The 21,347-nt window shown below is 37.2% G+C and overlaps 1 protein-coding gene across 1 annotated transcript; it reads left to right on the top strand.

Annotated features, from left to right (window-relative positions):
* Positions 1–1,872: 1,872 nt before the first annotated feature.
* Positions 1,873–20,675, top strand: LOC136802209 (microtubule-associated protein futsch-like). The gene is made up of 11 exons (XM_067058922.1): positions 1,873–2,094; positions 7,944–8,025; positions 8,750–8,923; positions 9,249–10,266; positions 10,459–11,756; positions 12,468–12,537; positions 12,845–16,623; positions 16,847–16,993; positions 17,550–17,906; positions 18,635–18,778; positions 19,041–20,675. Exons 1-11 carry the CDS (start codon positions 1,988–1,990, stop codon positions 19,947–19,949), a joined length of 8,085 nt encoding a protein of 2,694 aa, XP_066915023.1. The 5' UTR covers positions 1,873–1,987; the 3' UTR covers positions 19,950–20,675.
* Positions 20,676–21,347: the final 672 nt, after the last annotated feature.

Raw genomic sequence — 21,347 nt, 5'->3', positions numbered from 1 at the left:
CCTAGAGCGTGCTTGCAATAGACCTTTTTTCAAAGAGGCCACCCTGTTGAATAATTATGTAGTCCAGCAGAAAAACAATGATAAAACCATGCATAATTATTACAATATGCATGATACATTAATTATGCATGGCTCTATCATTGTTTTTATGGCTGGACTACATAATTATTCAACAGGACGTCCTCTTTGAAAAAAGGTCTATAAACAATGAGGATGGGGAAACCAGGTCGACTAAGGGCGCAAATTATGACTTGAAGCGTAATAAAGTTGTAAAATTGTAATGATGAGCACGAGAAAGTTACGAGGAAGTTTGCATGCGTTTCATGTGTTGTGTGAAACTGCTTATAATTTGGTTGTTTTTTTTTATTGAAAGGATTGCAATGTTTATTGAACTTCTAGTTTGATGGATGAACTTGTTCGATAAGAATGATACTATGAATTTCATTCAAGGTTTGTTTTGATTATTTTACAGATCCGGTGTCGAAATTAGAAGACGCATGTCAATATTAGACGATTCTACAGTAAGAGACTGAAAATCTCCTAAATAAGGTAATCCTATAACTTGGGTACCGTGAGTGGTCCTAAATCCGACAGTCCTGCTTAAATCCGACAGTCCTGCTTAAATCCGACCCCCCAAATAATTGATAAGAAAAAAAATTCTATGTTTACAAACATTCCCTCTCCAAGTTGAACAATAAACTATATTGCAAGAACTCTCGAAACAAAACATCTAACAAGATGACTAAAATGTCAAGATGTCAATTAATGTGATAAAAAAAGTGTGAGTTGTAAAAATAATTACTTCTATTATTCTGAATCTGTTGCTCGTGTTTGAAATGTTAACAATTTTGTAATAAAAAATTATGTTTTGTATAAGAAGCATAATGCTTTGGTTCAATTGGTTCAGTGTATCAAATCTCTCAGTTTAGTTGACACTTTGGTAATCTTCATTGTGTCACAGCGAAAGGTTTGTTTTTATTTTAGTTTGTATCTTTGAAACACCCCATCGGATTTAGGCAGGGCTGTCGGATTGTTGGATTTAGGACCACTCACGGTATTCTCTTATTTAGGATATAATCCTCGATTGACATATAGGTTTTGATGTGTGCATCGCATGCACTTTTTTGTGTTTTTTGTTGGTTATCTCAGACTGACTTTCCCCCCCAGGATAACCAGCAAACAAGAGAAAATTGGAAAGGAAAGGGTTTTTCTCAGTCAGGAGAAAAATCTCATGTTTTTTATTGTGCTGTGAGTTGAGGACTTTCTTGAATCTTGTCTTGACTTGCTTGTTGTGTTGGTCTGTTGGTGAGTTGAGACTATTCCTGCCTGGTCATTTTCTGCTAGAAAAGTTAGTACTATATAGTTCATAAATAAAAAGTAAGATAAGAATTAAAAAAAAAAAAAAGATCTGCAGTAACCCTTACATATCCAGGAAGTTTTGATAGTGTCCAGTGTGTGTTTTTCTGTGTTTTTTTTTGTTGGTTATCTCTGCAGGTTGGCAGCCATTTTAAAAAGCTCGACTTTCTTGTCTTGCCTACCAATCTTATCATGTAAATAGATTTATTAAAAATGTTGGGTAGGCAAGACTTTTGTAAATAAGTATGGGCGTTTAATGGGCGTGAATTGAGAATGATTACTTTTACAAAACTTTTCAATTTCTTCAAATAATCATATGAATACCACAATAAAAAGCAAATTGAAACTATTTCAATAGGTTTTTATTTAAAAATATAAGTTTTATCACGATTAATTGTTATTTATTGATGATTATTAGAAAAAGTATCTCTAGTTTGCTTACAACTAATTCAACCAATCAACGATGATGTTCAGAAACTCAATAAGCCAATCAGATCGTTAGGCGCTATTCGAAAAATTATTCAACGGCGAATTTTTACGGCGGTAAAATTGTAAACATGGCGATGGCGATTGCGATCTAAAAATTTTAGTGTAATTTTATTTTTATTTTGGGATTTTTAAAAACTATAAAATGGGAGACAACAAACTGCTCGGGCAGATTGTTGTCATTAGAAGAAATGGAATGGATGGTGCGATTTTCCCGATTCAAAATAGCAATTATTCCATAACATTTGGCAGGTAATAATTTTTATTGTAATTGTTTTGATGTTTGGTCCTGTTTGGTCTGCTCTGGTTTTCCTAGATCATTTGCCCTTCCCATAAAATATCCTGAAATCCACCATTTACATTAGTCCCCCCATCAAGGTGAAAATATTCAAAGTTGAAAAGTTGATTGGCCGGGGGAGGGAGGAGGAGGTTCCCATTAGAAAATAAAGTCTTGCAGCATCAGTAGTGGGAGGGAAACATAGCTATCATAAACATAACCATAGAAACATAACCATGCATAGCCATCAAATGACTGACCAATCAAGGCAGCAAAATTTCAAAACAAATGAATTAGGCGGTCATCGAAAAAATGCTCTGTTCTTCGCCGGGTCGCAACCACTGACAGTCGAGGATTATGCCCTAAATAAGAGAATACCCAAGTTAGAGCAGTGGCGTAGCCAGGATTTTCAAGGGGTGTCGCAGATTTCAATTTTCAAATGGGCGGTTAGAGGGCGCTTGTTAATTTCATTAGGGCGGTGTTAAAATATAACGCCCAAATACTTCCAAACAACCGGGGGACGTTATGGGCTGCAGATCCCAATACCTGTGAACCCCAAACACAGGCCACGTTGCACGTGGTTAACCGGCAACTAGACTAGAGTCTACTTTTGGCTGAACTTTGCTTTTTGATAATTTTTTATGACGCTGAGTCCAGTGAAGTAGACTAGGAGCATTTGGCGAGGTCGCCATTTTGAAAAAAAAAATTAAAAATCCAAATAACAATAAAACTACTTGGAGTTGAAAAATATAATCAAAAATGAGAAACAAACACGATTAACAGATTTGCAATCCCTTATTCTCAAATAAAAATATTGCTTCATACTGTTTTTACCTTCCAAAAACAACTAAAATCTGGCGGACTGTTTTACAGTCCGCCTAAGCAAAAGCAAATTACCATATACTACCGGGCCACTTAATCGCGCCATCCAGTCTATAAAAAAAGCTTTAAGTGGACCCCGGGCTAACCGGCAACTCACCATTTAAACGAGTTTACCATTTGTTGAATGGGTGGCAGAGCCACACATTGGATCGAAAATATTCAAAGAGTGAGTGTCTCGTTCGTAATAATAGCTTGTGGTTTCTAAAAGAATGATATTGCCCTTTGGGAAATTCCTTTTGTCCTAGGGAAATTCCCGGATAAACAAACTCTCCGTCTTACAGTTTATGCGCTCCTTTTGTAAAATATAAAATGAAATTCTATTGTAAAGTGTGCCGATGGAGAGTGAAGAAAAAATTTGTTCATTTTTTTCAAAAAAGTTATGTTATGTTCGTGTTATATAGAAAAGTCAACAAGAGAAAAATTCGTTTCTTGAGTGATAATTTTGTGATTTGACATAAAAGTATTTTGTATGATTTTTACAACGCTCATCATAAAAATAACCTTCAACAAAATAAATAAAAATTACTTTAGACTAGCGGCTAAAATACCGTATACAAAACAATGTAATCAATCCCCCCAAAAAAAAAAATTTTCTTGAGTCTTGAGTCTTGATCTCGTATAGCTGTCACTGAAAATAAGCTCCGACAATTTTATGTTCTTCGAAAACGAAAGATGTTATTGTCTGTAAAATCGAGCATAAAGTCTCAAATTCATAAAACAACAAGAAACCACAACCAGTCACCAGTCAAAAATCAAGAACTGTCTATCATCTATCCATTACAGTATAATACAATATCATGTCATGCAATCCAATCAGAATACAGAACTACAGCATAGGATCTGTACAAGTACTCTCTCTTATATATTGCCACATACGATAGTCAATGTTCAATCACAAATCTTTACTTTATTATTTGCCATTCTGGAAACAAGCAACTTTTGCTGTCTTTACGACGAATAGCATTCTTTTTTCTTCATCAGTACAATTCTTCCCAAAAACAAGAGAAGCACTATCAGGTCGGGATCAGGTCTTGAAAACTTTTTTCTGATACAGTATTCCAAATATATCTCTCGGCTCTCTCATGGTAATAGTCTCACATCATAATATAATCGAAGAAAGATCTTGCATTCAATGAGTCCCCTCCTCTTCTACTCGTTTTCTGATAAAATAATTATAATTTACGGTCACCGACGAGACCTTTTTTGTTCTGCTAACAATTTAACAAAGAGGATAACAATAAATATTAAAGTCGGTAGCCGTGTCATTGTTTTTGTGCAGACGATGAAGGCCAAAGTGAAGAAAAATTTCTTATTTTACGGTCCCGGAGCTGTCTTCATTTCTACCGAGCTCTACTAAGCTAAGGAATCGCAATACTGAATTTTGATTCGGTGCCGTAAATTTATTAAAATCTAAATATCCCCGCCAATTTAAAACATCGCCGCCAATTGAAAACCGCCCATTGAAGGCAACGTGATTTTCTAAAAAAGCCGCACGCCGCGCGTGTCCGTACGAGCGCTAGTTGCCGCGCGTCGTCCTCTTACCAGCGCTTTTTATTCTTGTCTTTCAAAAACTTTTGTTTGTCAAAAAAGGGTGTCGCTGAGTCTTCAGGAGCGACACCCTAGTGACGCCACTGTAGAGGATTACCTTATTTAGGAGATTTTCAGTCTCTTATTTAAGAGAACGTTACCTAAACTAGGAGAATTCTGTACCTTTCACAAATTTACTTCAGAGCAGACTATTTGCGCAATATGAAAATAAGATCACGTGAAAGATCACGTTTCCGTGATTCCGATGACCCAAAAACCAAAATAAAATACCTTTTCATTCTTTTTCAAACTTCGAAAAACCATAAATAGCCTCATTTGCATGTGTTGACGTAATTTTTAAAATAATGAAGAAACACCCTCGACCTTCAAAACGCGTTTTTTCTCAAACCCCCTTATTTAGGAGAGACAAGAGCGACTCACTTTCTGTTTGACCCGCGTTTTGACCGCGTTTAAACGCGTTTCTTAAATATGGCCCGATCTATATTATTACTTTTCACAAAATTCTCATGATGTAGATCGGTCTTTAAATTGATAGACCCTAACCGTCCTAGGTCCACGAAACAAAAGCAGAACTCAACCAAATTTTGCTAGAAGGGAGAAAAAAACGTGCTGAGTCGATCTATGAAGTTCAAAACTTGCGCAAAATGATGAGAAGGCCAAAAATTAACAAAGAAAGAAAAGTCTCCTAGTTAAGAGAAAGAAATCTCCTACTTAAGAGACCTTCTCTTAAATAGAGTATATCTCTTATTTAGGGCATAATCCTCGACTGACTGACCTTTATATAACCCTGGACCAAGCAATATCTGCCATCTTTGATTGGAGTTTTTTTAGAATTGGTACCCAAGGAGAAGCCATTGCAATGCTAAAAATTAACGTCTAACCCCGCTACATCATCAAAAGAATTTGAGGAAAAGTAGACCGAGTAGAGGACCCTGCCGACGCACCGGACTTAACGAACACCGGACACGCGAAAGTCCGGTGTAAAATGAGAATTTTTTTTACCACCGGACAATTTCTACACCGGACTTAAGGGAGTCGGATGTCCGGTGTTGGAGAAGGATATTTTTCCCACCGGACAATCAAAACACCGGACATGACCAGTCTGGTGCGTCCGGTGTTTCTTAATATTTTGTTTCATAAATGTCCAGCGTCCAAAATTCCCTGTATGCAACACCGGACTGACACCGGACTTATTGCGTCCTGTGTAGCGAAAGGATACTTTTTGCCACCGGACAAATACACCGGACAGTCCGGTGCGTCGTCAGGGTCCTCCGAGTAGTGCCGACATTAGGGTACCAATTTTCAAAAAACTCCGATCAAAGATTTTGCTTGGCTGGGATTGAGAAGCTTTGTCCAGGGTATATAAAGGTCAGTGGTTGCAACGGGTGTTAAAAATGCATGCAGGCGGACATTCGACGTCAAAAACATTCCAGGGTTTTTTTTAATCACGCCAGTAACTCAGGGGCAGGTCGCGACCTTACTTCAAGGTTCTATCGTGAATTTTGAAAAAATTGAGTTTTTTGGTTCATAACGTTTAATATGCCAAAAACTAATTGTTAATGCTGTAAACTTTCAAATATCTTAATTCCATGGCTCAAAATAACATATTCCACTAAGTTCTATCAGTTAATTTGGTCTTTCACACATTACAACAAAGTTCTATCGGAAATCTTCAAGCAAAAATCTTTAGCGCAATCCGCGATAATGTCTTTTCCAATAATATTAAGGTCAACAAAGTTCTATAATGAAAATAGAAGATTTCTTTGATATGAAACTGAAATTTGGGAAAATTCCAACTGGAAAAGCTAGTTTATGTCTTTTTTGTCATTTTTAAATATCTTTCCATGCTATTTCTTCTTTAAAATTTATAAAAATGAAGTAGTTTAGTTAGACGGAACCTTGTTGACTTTGCGCATTTCTGAGTCTTCGAGGCAACAAGGTTCTATCGAAAATTTTATTTCTTTAATAACTCTTTAATATTTTGGTTTTTCACAGCTTTAAAGATTTATTCATGCTAAAATCATATTTCTGTAACAGAAAAAAGCAAAGTGAAGACCTAAGCTTCAAACTAAGGTCTTTTTCAAAGTCACTGAATTTTCAAATGCATTTTACTCAAAACCGCAATTTGCAGAGTTGGAACCTTGTTGAAGTAAGGTCGCGAGGTGGTAATGCGAGCAAAACAATTTTTCGATGGTCGTCAGAGTAATTGAGAAAAAACTATACTTCAAATGAACAAATTGATTTTCCCAGATTTTTTTTCGCATCTCACGCACCGGAAAATCAGCAGAAAATTTGATACGGGCGGGTGACGCGAATAGAACGATTTTTTGATGACCGCATTACGCAAGCTTCGCTTGCAGAAACTTACTTACCGTAACTTGGTCTAATGTCGACATCCCTCCTCTAAATTCGACACCCTTAAATTCTAGAGCTGAAAAATTAAAAAAAGGTCGAAATTATTTTATTTGCTTACTGGTAAGGGAGGATAAATCTTCTTTCAATCACCGATTTTCTCTAAAGAAGGGTGTCGAAATTAGAAGACGGATGTCGAGATTAGACCAACTTACAGTACTTCCTAAAACATGATAAATGATCTTGTCTCTAGCAGCCAATGCGATATTGACTTCCAAATTTGCCATACTCACCAACTTTGCCAAATGCACAATTTCAATTCAATGTCAAAAGATCACAGTTTTGTGGCAAATTTGTTCACTGTTGGCCCCGCCATTTTGATTTCCATTTTGTGATGCTTTGTCAGCAGTTTTCGTCGGCGTTTGTAAAGCGCGAAGTGTTTATACGCGCAGGTGAAGAATTTTTTAATCAATCAAATTGCCGATCGGCATTGTTTTTCTTTAGTATTGGAAGGTCTTCTATTTTACAAAACAACTATTTTGAAAGATCTTTTAAGTGGCATTTTTTTGCAAACTTCGAAAAACTGAGTTTTGTCCCCCTCAGTCAGGAGTTTTTGCCTAACTATCTAGGAAAGTTTTTACTATTTTTCTGAACTTAAAGTCTTTTTGAAATTTTTGTGCCTTTGATCTCGAGAGAAGTGAAGAAAAAAACTGATTTCTTTTTCAAGAATTTATACTGTAGGTCTTTATTCTTTAAAAAGGACTGTTACACTTGTAAATCTTTTAATCATAAAGACTTGATTAAAAAATTTCAGAAATTTTGAAATAAATTAATGTAATGTAACCACATCTTAAGATGCAAAAATATAAAATTTTGTGAGTGAATTATTGAGATATCAGAAGATTTTCATACTTTCAGGCCCAAAAATATAACTTAGGGTTTCTCCTATATGAAAAAAATCCATTTGAAATTCTTAGCTTATTAAATAAAGCAAACTTGTGTATTTTGATCCATTGATTCATTATATACTTATTCCTTTTAGGGATGAAACTTCAGACATTCGTGTCCAGATAAGTCACGTTGCAAACAAACATTGTCAGCTTGAGATTGGAAAAGATAACAAGGTAGGCTTTTTCTGCATTCATCATCACACATAAATTTATTTGGACTGGCCTTGATAAAAATATTGCTAAGTCTTAATTTCTAAGCTCTACATGCCAGCAGGTTTTGATGGTGTGGATTTATAGTATTGTAGAAACAATTTTTAACAGTGAAAATTTACAACTGCACTGCATTCTACAAGGTTTGTTGCCCCCCCTGTGCCCTGATAAATTTTCATTGTTCAGAATCGTGTTAAAGAAAAGTTACATTGTTGTCAACATATTTTGGGTTACAAACAAGAAAGACATGTAAAAGACATTATGGAATCTGGATAAATTTAGTCAAAGTTAGAACAGTTTTTATTCTCCTTGTGAGCTGCAAAGGACATTTTTGTAATAACTCAAACATTTTAAAGTAAATATCTTGTGATTCTGACCATATTTATTTTCTGTATAATACTCTTTTTCGCAAACACAAATCACCCAAATTAAAATTTTTCTTGACATCAGTTGTTTCCAGGTTGTTTCAAATAATTTTTATTAGATACCCAATGCTTTTTTTTCAACCAAAATGTCAATGTTTGAAAAGGGATTTTTGAAAATTATTGTGTTCTCAAAAGACAGTTTTGTGATGATGTAGTTTTTGAAGCGCCTTTACAAAAGATAAGAATGTTGCCTGGACATGGACTCATCTCCTCTATGTATACTTATCATTGATAATTATTTATCGATATCTTTTTTACTCCAGGTTACATTGCACAACTACAGTAAAGCTCTTCCAACACTAATTAACAATAAATCATTTGATGAGCCAATCACCATGAAAAATAACGACACATTTTCCATATCTGACAGAAGATTTCGCTTTGAGTCATTCTGTGAAGATATCAAGGAAAATTTGACACCAAAACGAAACTCGGCTGTAAGTAGACTTTTAGTAAGTTTGAATCCAGCAATTTTATTTGGTGAAAAAAGGAAAAATCAAGGAAGCATCTCTCTTCTAAATATCTTTCTTCTTTGATAGATATAAAAATCATTGTTCTTGTTTTTATAAGCTATCTTTAAAACTAAAGGGCAGGAAGGGTTTGCTAGAGACCAAAAACACTTTTTTTGCTGTTATTAGTTTATTTCATAAATATAGTTTAACCAAACTTTGTTGGTTGTTAATAATTGACAGCAGTAATTCTAAGGACAGGTGGTGACCTTTTTCTTAAACTTAAGAACTATTGTTTCCATTCTTTTTTTAGGGAAGCATGCTTGGAAACAGTCCACTTCTTCCCCGGTGCCAGAGTCTCAAAGACAGCATAAAGAAACTCAACCACAAAACAGACTCAGTTGAGGAACAAGAGGAGATTCCTTCACCTGAAAATCAACAACCTTCAAGAAAATCCCCACGTTTAGCAGGGAAAGAAAATAATATGCCAGGTGCATACACACCCTCGTCATTAATTCAAAAATCAGTCGGTGGTAAAAAGAAAAGAGTATCTTTTGGAAATGCTCTGAGTCCAGAATACTTTGATAAAAGATTGCCACCTTCTGCACCTGTTCGATTGGGTCAGAGTCCTGCAGGAACTCCAGCCAACAAAGATAGAAGGCGGTCAGATCCATTGAGGACCAAAGCGTTAATATCATCTGCCAAAAAGAGAGTTTCTCTTGGGATTGGTTTGTTAAGTACAACAATTGCAGAGGAAGAAGAGCAATCACAAGATGATGTTCAAACATTACTTACATTTGAGGACAGCCCTCTCAAAGATCCATTTGAAAACTCGCCCAGTGCTAGTAAATTGCCACCACCATTATTGGCAGAACCAATCAATGAACCTCAAGTTGTTTTAACACCAATCGTACCCAAAGCAGCAGAGAAAGAGAGTCTCAAATCTAAATCACCTTCACTGAGAGGGAAACCTTTGTTAAAACCAAGACGCTCCTCTACATCAACACCTTCAAGATTATCTGTTGGTAAAATAAGAAAGCTCAGAACACCTTTACGAAAGGAAATTGAAGAGAAGAAACCTCTCAAAGCGTCTCGAAACAAACTTGCAACACCTGTCCGCAAGGAAATACAATCAGAACCATCATTGAAACCTGTTCACAAGAAGCTTCCAAATGATTTACAGGAGGAAATTGGAAAGGGCAAAAAGCTGAAAGAGTCCAAGAAAAAGGTTTTAAAAACTCCTTTGAAGAGAGCAATTCAATCCAAACCACTGTTACGGAGAACATTAAAGAAAGGGCTGAAAACACCAATTAGACAAGAAATACGTCAAGGTAAGATTGTAACGTCAATACAACTATTCACTCTATAACTTTTGCTTTGATTTAGAATTGACATCAGCCAATGACTCGTCAATTATTCGGTGCTCAGTTCTGTTTAGATCAACCTATCGATTATCCTGTCTGAAATCAAGAGTTTCTAATTCATGTGATAGTCAAATTTTTATGATTTTTCAATTCTTTCAGGAATTGCATTAAGGAAGACAATGAAGAAGATGTCAACACCACTTCGAAATGACATTTTGAAAGGTGCCAAATTGAATGCTACAAAGAAAAAGATGCAAACTCCATTAAAGAAGGAGATTCAAATCGGAACAAAATTACGTGAAACAAAAAAGAAGCTACAAACACCCTTAAGAAAGGAAATTCAAGGAGGAACAACTTTGAAAGAAACAAAGAAAAAGATGCAAACCCCTCTTAAGAAGGACATACAAGCTGGCCTCACTTTGAGAGAAACCAAAAAGAAAATGCAGACTCCTCTTCGTAAAGAAATCCAAGCAGGAAAAGCTCTCAACGAAACAAAAAAGAAGCTACAAACACCCTTAAGAAAGGAAATTCAAGGAGGAACAACTTTGAGAGAAACAAAGAAAAAGATGCAAACCCCTCTTAAGAAGGACATACAAGCTGGCCTCACTTTGAGAGAAACCAAAAAGAAAATGCAGACTCCTCTCCGCAATGAAATCCAAGCAGGAAAAGCTCTCAACGAAACAAAAAAGAAGCTACAAACACCCTTAAGAAAGGAAATTCAAGGAGGAACAACTTTGAAAGAAACAAAGAAAAAGATGCAAACCCCTCTTAAGAAGGACATACAAGCTGGCCTCACTTTGAGAGAAACCAAAAAGAAAATGCAGACTCCTCTTCGTAAAGAAATCCAAGCAGGAAAAGCTCTCAACGAAACAAAGAAGAAGCTCCAAACACCATTGAAAAAGGAAATTCAAGCAGGAACAACACTCCGAGAAACCAAAAAGAAATTGCAAACTCCGTTACGAAAGGACATACAATCTGGTGTTACCTTAAGAGAAACAAAGAAGAAGCTTCAAACTCCATTAAAGAAGGAGATCCAAGCTGGAAAAATATTGAAGGAAACAAAGAAAAAGATGCAAACTCCATTGAAAAAGGAAATTCAGATTGGAACTAAATTACGTGAAACAAAGAAGAAAATGCAGACACCACTGCAAAAGGAAATCCATTCAGGTGTTACACTCAGAGAGACCAAAAAGAAACTTCAAACACCTCTGCGTAAAGAAATCCAAGCTGGTAAGAAATTGACAGAGACCAAGAAAAGAATGGGAACCCCATTGCAGACTGAAATTCAAAATGGAATTGAGCTGAAAACTAGCACCAGACAAACAAAACCTGATGAGCCACAAACAGACACAGATGTTTCTGATGTGCGTAAGATTTTGAAAGCCAAACGCAGATACCCGCAACAAGTGCAATCTACTGAGGATATCAGAATTGTAACATTGTCTTCAAAATCAAATGTAAGTGTTTGATGTTTGTTTTTATGCATAATTCTTCAGGAAAATATTCTTTAACTGCAATTATTAGTCAACTACAGCTGATAATGTCTAGGAAACTTACAGTACAGTAGGGGCAGTTAAGAGATTTCAAAAATAGCCTGGCTCTTCGCTATAGATTTTGCTCATCTCTACAGATCTTTTTATGTTTTGATATTACATCAACAATATAAAACAATTTAAAACTTTCTTTTCATCGATAATATTTTTATATGGCAGAATCATGTTTTTATCTGTTCTTCGTGTCAAATTTCATGCTAGAAGTAACTTATTTTTAATCATCCAATGATGGAATAAAAATGTCACAGGTTTTTAACAATACTTAAGTCTTAAAGCAGCTCAAAGCCCTTAAATTATCTTGAAAACAAAATAAAACTACTCACCAGTACTCACCAAAATTGAGTCAAGGTACTTATTTTACAAAGAAAATTCACATAAGACCCACCCAATTAGTACCCGGGTACTTGTTTGATTAAACAAACTTGGCTCCCCACCCACCCAAAAAGTACCCGGGTACTTATCAAATTTTTTTTGGAAAAACACCCACCCCACCGGCTATGCTTTAGTACCCTGAGGCTTGACCCCCCCCTGATCTCTACCATAATTGTTTTCTTCTTTGATTTTAAATTATTTTTTGACAAAAAGCCCCAGTGTACCACAACATTTATTCTTCAGGTCAATGCTGAATTTCCTGCTAGAAAGAGACCAAGGAGAGGAAGTACACCATACAAACGAGAGTTGACAGGTAAATTAAACTGCATTATCAACTACATCTAAATGAATCATTCCTTCAGTGAATGATGAATATTGTTTCCTTATAAAAGGAAAAAAAATTTGGCAGGAAGTTAGCTGAAGGTCAAGCAAAAAATGGGAATAATTTAAGGGGAATTTTATTTAAGGGATAGCTAGTGGCTGATTTTTTGTCCTTAATTTAGAATGTAAAATTTTCGTATCGGACTAAACTTTGTGACCAGTCTCCAAATTAGTCTCAATTCACCGAATATCTTATTCGACAGGATAATATCTAAACTTGGTTTGATTTTGAATTTCAGAACAAGAAAAGATGGCTTACGTTGATACAAACATTGAGCCCCAAGAGATTTCATTTGTTGATGAAAATGAAGTATCTGGAAACATTGATGAACTGATGGAGGATGAGGAGTACATGGACAGCTTGAAGGAAATGTTCGGCACTCCTGCACCAAGACGCTCAACAAGAAAATCTATTGCCAAAACCCCAGCTGTAACAACTAATGAATCTGCTGAGGATGAACAACAAGGTGATTCCATGCAACAACTCTTCAAAACTCCTGCTGCTCAAGCACGCTCAACAAGGAAATCTACTGCCAAAACACCATCTGTAACATCTGAAGAATCTGCTGAGGATGAACAACAAGGTGATTCCATGCAACAACTCTTCAAAACTCCAGCTGCTCAAGCACGCTCAACAAGAAAATCTGTTGTCAAAACACCAGCTGTAACGACTGAAGAATCTGCTGAGGATGAACAACAAGGTGATTCCATGCAACAACTCTTCAAAACTCCTGCTGCTCAAGCATGCTCAACAAGAAAATCTGCTGCCATAACACCAGCTGTAACATCTGAAGAATCTGCTGAGGATGAACAACAAGGTGATTCCATGCAACAACTCTTCAAAACTCCTGCTGCTCAAGCACGCTCAACAAGAAAATCTGCTGCCAAAACATCAGCTGTAACATCTGAAGAATCTTCTGAGGATGAACAACAACTCTTCAAAACTCCTGCTGCTCAAGCACGCTCAACAAGAAAATCTGCTGCCAAAACATCAGCTGTAACATCTGAAGAATCTGCTGAGGATGAACAACAAGGTGATTCCATGCAACAACTCTTCAAAACTCCAGCTGCTCAAGCACGCTCAACAAGAAAATCTGTTGTCAAAACACCAGCTGTAACGACTGAAGAATCTGCTGAGGATGAACAACAAGGTGATTCCATGCAACAACTCTTCAAAACTCCAGCTGCTCAAGCACGCTCAACAAGAAGATCTGTTGTCAAAACACCAGCTGTAACGACTGAAGAATCTGCTGAGGATGAACAACAAGGTGATTCCATGCAACAACTCTTCAAAACTCCTGCTGCTCAAGCACGCTTAACGAGAAAATCTATTGCCAAAACCCCAGCTGTAACAACTAATGAATCTGCTGAGGATGAACAACAAGGTGATTCCATGCAACAACTCTTCAAAACTCCTGCTGCTCAGGCACGCTCAACAAGAAAATCTGTTGTCAAAACACCAGCTGTAACGACTGAAGAATCTGCTGAGGATGAACAACAAGGTGATTCCATGCAACAACTCTTTAAAACTCCAGCTGCTCAAGCACGCTCAACAAGAAAATCTGTTGTCAAAACACCAGCTGTAACAACTAATGAATCTGCTGAGGATGAACAACAAGGTGATTCCATGCAACAACTCTTCAAAACTCCTGCTGCTCAAGCACGCTCAACAAGAAAATCTGTTGCCAAAACACCAGCTGTAACGACTGAAGAATCTGCTGAGGATGAACAACAAGGTGATTCCATGCAACAACTCTTCAAAACTCCTGCTGCTCAAGCACGCTTAACAAGAAAATCTATTGCCAAAACCCCAGCTGTAACAACTAATGAATCTGCTGAGGATGAACAACAAGGTGATTCCTTGCAACAACTCTTCAAAACTCCTGCTGCTCAAGCATGCTCAACAAGAAAATCTGTTGTCAAAACACCAGCTGTAACGACTGAAGAATCTGCCGAGGATGAACAACAAGGTGATTCCATGCAACAACTCTTCAAAACTCCAGCTGCTCAAGCACCCTCAACAAGAAAATCTGTTGTCAAAACACTAGCTGTAACGACTGAAGAATCTTCTGAGGATGAACAACAACTCTTCAAAACTCCTGCTGCTCAAGTACGCTCAACAAGAAAATCTGCTGCCAAAACATCAGCTGTAACAACTAATGAATCTGCTGAGGATGAACAACAAGGTGATTCCATGCAACAACTCTTCAAAACTCCAGCTGCTCAAGCACGCTCAACAAGAAAATCTATTGCCAAAACCCCAGCTGTTACAACCAATGAATCTGCTGAGGATGAACAACAAGGTGATTCCATGCAACAACTCTTCAAAACTCCTGCTGCTCAAGCACGCTCAACAAGAAAATCTATTGCCAAAACCCCAGCTGTAACAACTAATGAACCTGCTGGGGATGAACAACAAGGTGATTCCATGCAACAACTCTTCAAAACTCCTGCTGTTCAAGCATGCTCAACAAGAAAATCTGCTGCCAAAACACCAGCTGTAACATCTGAAGAATCTGCTGAGGATGAACAACAAGGTGATTCCATTCAACAACTCTTCAAAACCCCTGCTGCTCAAGCACGCTCAACAAGAAAATCTATTGCCAAAACCCCAGCTGTAACAACTAATGAATCTGCTGAGGATGAACAACAAGGTGATTCCATGCAACAACTCTTCAAAACTCCTGCTGCTCAAGCACGCTCAACAAGAAAATCTGCTGCCAAAACATCAGCTGTAACATCTGAAGAATCTGCTGAGGATGAACAACAAGGTGATTCCATGCAACAACTCTTCAAAACCCCTGCTGCTCAAGCACGCTCAACAAGAAAATCTATTGCCAAAACCCCAGCTGTAACAACTAATGAATCTGCTGAGGATGAACAACAAGGTGATTCCATGCAACAACTCTTCAAAACTTCTGCTGCTCAAGCACGCTCAACAAGAAAATCTGCTGCCAAAACATCAGCTGTAACATCTGAAGAATCTGCTGAGGATGAACAACAAGGTGATTTCATGCAACAACTCTTCAAAACCACTGCTGCTCAAGCACGCTCAACAAGAAAATCTATTGCCAAAACCCCAGCTGTAAAAACTAATGAATCTGCTGAGGATGAACAACAAGGTGATTCCATGCAACAACTCTTCAAAACACCAGCTGTAACGACTGAAGTATCTGCTGAGGATGAACAACAAGGTGATTCTATGCAACAAGTCTTCAAAACTCCTGCTGTTCAAGCACGCTCAACAAGAAAATCTGCTGCCAAAACACCAGCTGTAACATCTGAAGAATCTGCTGAGGATGAACAACAAGGTGATTCGATGCAACAACTCTTTAAAACTCCTGCTGCTCAAACACGCTCCATTAGAAAGTCTATCGCTAAAACACCAGCTGTAACGACTGATGAATCCGAGATCGTCGAAACTTCAAAATCATTTGAACATACTCCGGAGGCTACTATTGAATCAAACGTCCCACTCCCGATTTCAAGCTCTCCTTCCACTGAAGTCGTTGTAGATGCAGATGTGCCTGAATCACCAGTCAAGAACGTGTTGAAATCAATTGAAGCTTTACCAGAAGTAATATCATCACCAACGGTCAATATGCCAGCATTGAATACTTCATTTGAAATGTTTGAATCTGAATCTGATGGTAGCGAGAAACCAATATCCGAAGTGATTGAATCTTTGGTCAAAGTTGTTAGCTCCAAGGCAGACTCTTCTGTTGACAAAGTAGGTGAAGATGCATTAGAGTTGATGATTTCAGAATCAAATATCCAACAACAAGAAATAGTAGAAGAATTACCAGAAGCTGCGACTGTTGAGGATATTGAAATTCCTGAAGAAGCACCAGTGCGTTCCACCAGAGCCAAACGCAAAGCTGCTCCGAAAAGTAAGACAACAAGAACGACACGACGAAAGAAGATTGAAGAAACTGTCACGGGAGAAGTGGAAGAGGTACATATTGATGAGCCTGAAGTTGTCGAGAAACGACAACAAGTTGATGAAACACCAGAGTCGGTAAGTTTTGTGATTTTTTTTTTTAGTCCCATTTAAAACATTTGGTGCTAAATTTGTCAAGTGGCTCTTGATTACATTATTACGAATGCGACGAGTTAAACAACTCAAAACTTAGCTTCTTTTCTTTTTTAGATGTTATATCAAAAATGTCTTTGCCTGGAGAGCGAATTTTTTTTTTTTGTTGAGTTGGACAATATTTTACCATAATGTGTTTCTTCGTCAGGTTGAAGAACCAGTGCCAACAAAAACAAGTTCAACGCGAGGACGTCGTGGAAAGAAAGAGCAACCACTTGAAGTTGTTGAAGAACAACCAAAAGCACGAACTTCTCGACGTGGTGGTCGAAAGGCTACACCAGAACAATCACAAGAGGTAAGTTAAAATAGTCTTTATAGTTCAAGAAATGAGTTATGATTTTAACAGCTACCATTGTTTTACAGATGAGTTGTAGATTCTTTTTAAATGTGGTAAATAACTGCAAGTTTATCGTAAACAATTCTGGAAATCGACCTAATCAGGTAAGTTCACTACACTTGTGAGATTTAAAATCAACTTACTTTAATCGTAGAAATTTTAGCGAGACTAATTTTAGCGTATATTAGCGAGCCAGGAAAATCTTGATTTTTTTTGGATTTATTTGGGCGAATCACGATTTCAAAAAATTTTGCGTGGATAAATTTTAGTGAATACTTGTATTACATTATTTATTGAATTCGTTTTCTAGCATTTTTTTGCACTGAAACCCTTTCTAAAAATGTATCAAGGCAATATAACCAGAAATTTCGCGTGGTTAAATTTTATCGACCTAGCGATTCGGCGTGTTTTAGCGAGATTTATTTTAGCGAAAACAGGGAAAACTCGCTAAAACGCTAAAATTAGTCTCGCTAAAATTTCTACGATTTAAAGTAACCTCCTTATCATCTTAAAGGAGAATGAATCAAGTAAATCTGAAGAAGTCGCTGCACCAGTGTCTATGGCATCCACCAGAAGTACACGCGGCTCTTCTAAACGTACCACAAGAAATAGGAAAATTGAAGATGAACCAGTTATCGAGGAACAGCCTGTTGAAGAAACGGAGAATGTTTTTGAAACTGAGGAAGTGCAGGTTGAAGAAGTGGTACCTGTTCGCTCTACTCGAGCAAAGAGACAAACAGCAACAAAGAAAACAACACGAAAAACTAAGAAACAAACTGAAGAGGAGAAAACTATCCTTGAAATCGTAAAATCGAAATCTCCACCCAAACTGGCAACTATTGCTGAAGAAGAAGACTTGTCAGAGAATAATGTAAGTCTCATCAGATTTTCGTCCACTACTAAACACTTGAATTATCTTAAGGGGCCGTCCACATAATACGTACGCACTAAGGGGGGAGGGGGAGTCTTCTCAAAAGCGTATGCTTGCGTACAGGGGGAGGGGAGGGGTCAAAGGAAAATGTACGTACGCAGAGAACATTTTTCATAGCCCTTTTTCGCTTGTTTTTTGTCGACTTTTACGCTTGTTATTAGGGGGGGATGTTATTTTGAAAAAATGGCATAAATTCTTAGCCCATTTGTCAAAAGTTGCCTTTGGGTATAAAAAGAAGAAAAAATCATGTTAAAACCCTGTGGTACCCTTTTCAAGGTTGCCACAGGCAGGGTGCCACCGTCGCTCCGCCAGCAAAATCGAAATTTCAAAAATTTTCAAAACATAGTGAAGTGACCCCTCATTTGAAAGGTATTTTCATGCTGATTAAGAAAGTCAATATAATGAGGTTGAATAACACTGTCACAAAAAGTAATTTCCGACATTTGGCAAAATTTTGAGGATTTTGCTAAAAACGCAATTTTTTGATCGTTTTTCTTAAGTTACTTCTTGTTAGAGTGTTTTTCACCCTTACAATATTAATTTTCTTAATCAAATCGTCGATCAATCAAAGTCGGATGTCTTAACTAGGGCAAGTAAAAATTTGTTACTTATATTTTAGGGTTTTTAATTTTTTTTAGTCTTTAGCAGTGATATCATTTATTTTCCAGGTTGAAGAACCAGCGCCGACAAAAACACGCTCAACGCGAGGACGACGTGGAAAAAAAGAGCTGCCACTCGAAGTTGTTGAGGAACAACCAAAAGCACGAACTTCTCGGCGCGGTGCACGAAAGGCTACAGCAGAACCGAAAGTGGTAAGTAGACTGAGTCCCTCAAATTCTATCAGAATCAAATTCATTCAATCTAACTATTTTGATTACTGTGTAATGGAGAAACTCATTCTAATTATCTAGAATCTACTTTTTCGCAGGAAATTGAAAAATTTCGTGTTAATAAAAACCCCCTTAATTAAAAATTCGTGTTAATTTCAGATCGTGCAGATTTCAAGGCCGTTAAATACTTGCTTAGTAATATTCGTGTAATAAGGTTTTGATAAAATCTTCATCATATTTTCAGATTGAAGAAGTTGTGGAACAAGTCGTAGAGGAAGTTGCTCCAACCTTAACCAGGAGCACACGCACCACTCGTAAAACAAAACGTTCAACTACAGAAGATGTCGTCGAGAAGGTAGAAGAACCTGCTAAACGTACACGCCGAGGTGCTCGAAATGTTCCATCGCAGTCGGCCGATGAACAATCCGTCACTGTCGCCAAAACGCCCGTCGAGGAGATACCAGTTGAGTCTGTAGAGGTTAAAGCTCCTGTAAAAACATCTAGGCGTGGTGGGCGAAAAGCGGTCACTGAAACATCAGTCGCAAGTGAAGTGAAAGCAACACGATCAACACGTAAAACTAAGTCTAAAGTTGCGGCCGCCGAGACTCGAGAAGTGCAAGCCGAGGAGATCAAATCGACGCGAGCTACTAGTAAAACCTCTGCTACTGCTGAAAGCGAAGCTGAAGTACAGGATGCCGAAATGACTGAGCAGGAGTCGAAACCTACTCGAAGAGGACGTAAAGGGGTGTCAAAGAAAGTCGAAGCTTCTGTTGAAGTTGTAGACGATGAACAGCGGACCGAAACGGTTATAGAATCAACAAATACAACTCGCAAAACACGTAAAACTTCTTCCACTACCGAAGCTGTTACCGCCGAACCTGCGCGAAACTCTCGTAAGAAGCGAGCCACGCGAGCAACAAAATCTTCAGAAACGGTCGAAGAAAACATAGCCCCTCAAGAGGAAGAAACGAAATCAACTCGCTCGTCTCGAAACAATCGATCCAAAACCTCTAGTAAAACCGAAAAAATTGTCGTTACTGAGGATACTTCGGACGAACAAGAACCGAAACCCAAACGATCACGAAAAGGTAGCGCTACTACTAGTAAAGACACATCAGAATCGACGGTACGTCGCTCTACCAGGAGACGTTAAACGCTTCTCAAAACTATCCCTTCTGTACATAAATGTTGACGCTTTTTATCTTCTTTTATCAGTAGCTACATTTAGATGCTTTATAATTATACTAACACATCAATAACTAACATGTCGCAGTTTTAAAATTAGAAGCATTAGGGCTTTAAGGAGTTGTATGACTCCTTGAAAACTTATTTGTATCCTCTTCAACATAGTATAAATGTTATTATGCTTTATCATGTTATATATTTTATTAATTACTTCTACTAAATTATACTTCTCACAAGCAGTATAAAATCATTTTTACTTTGAATGGTTTTATAGGTTTGTTTTGAAAAACCTTTAAAGTATTATACGAATCCCCGTCTGCTAATTGAAGCTATTTTGTGATTTTAAAAGATTTTTTGTACATAATTTAACAAACGCAATATTTTATTTATAAATAGATGTAATATTTACTCCCCTCCTCGAGCAACTTTTTTCTGTCAAATTTATGTTTTGAAAGCAGGGATTTTTTAGACCAAGAAGATTCTTCTTCTTAATCCACGTTCCTATTGTGCGTGCGATTTTACTGCGGGCCTCCCTTGTGTGATTTTTCAGAACTTTATTTTCCGTTTTGCTTAATTTTATGTGTATTCAACCGTATTCATTTAAATCTAAATTTACTTTTTACCCACTTATATGTTATATGAATGTCGCACATCCCTAGGACGTAAAGAGAAAAATATTTTCTTCAATTGGAAACTGATTTGTTTATTATTTTGACCCTCAAGAAAAATTTGGGAGATTAGATCTTACTCACAATTTGAGTGGGAAAGCTTGACATTTCGACTGTTAACTTGGAAATATCCATTCTACTTAGAATTTGGAAACTTTTAGTGTTATAATACTTGAATGGGTTCAACAACCAACATGCGTTATTTGGAAGTAAAAGGCAAAAAATTCTGAAAATATTGTTTCCTAAATACAGTACTTTAGGCGAATTTTGGCCCTTTTCGTGAAAGTAAATGTATTTAAAAATTCTAGAAAGAGCAATTCGCGAAAGTTTATGCTCGCGAAAAATTCTTGACAAAATAGATAATTTGTAAATCTTCAAACTTTGAATAAAATGTAACTTTTATGGCACTTTTTAGCTTGCTAAAGTCAAAGGACAAATGTTTCAAGCCAATCCAAGAAGTATTTGTCCCTCTAAGCCAATTTTTCATGTGGATATTCTCAATTTCACGTCTCGATTCGCGAAAAATATTTTTCCGTTAAATTCGCGAAAGTAAATGTCGTGAATTTCGCGATTTTTCGTCCTCGCGAAAGTTTCTGCTCGCGAAAGTTTGTACGCCTAAAGTAGTGCCATCCGCGAAATTAACTTTCAGTAATAATCAAGAAGAAAACATCTACCCACGAGCGATGGGTTACCCTTGA

Source organism: Clytia hemisphaerica, unplaced genomic scaffold (genome assembly GCF_902728285.1).
Source record: "Clytia hemisphaerica strain Z4C2 unplaced genomic scaffold, Clytia hemisphaerica genome assembly, whole genome shotgun sequence".
NCBI lineage: Eukaryota > Metazoa > Cnidaria > Hydrozoa > Leptothecata > Clytiidae > Clytia > Clytia hemisphaerica.
This window is presented reverse-complemented; position numbering and strand designations above follow the sequence as displayed.

Excerpts from the sequence above, each read along its gene's own strand:
- LOC136802209 (XM_067058922.1), top strand. The coding sequence starts at position 1,988 with ATGGGAGACAACAAACTGCTCGGGCAGATTGTTGTCATTAGAAGAAAT. Across the intron at positions 8,026-8,749 it reads AGATTGGAAAAGATAACAAG|GTTACATTGCACAACTACAG; the intron begins GTAGGCTTTTTC and ends TTTTTACTCCAG. Across the intron at positions 16,994-17,549 it reads CACCAGAACAATCACAAGAG|GAGAATGAATCAAGTAAATC; the intron begins GTAAGTTAAAAT and ends ATCATCTTAAAG.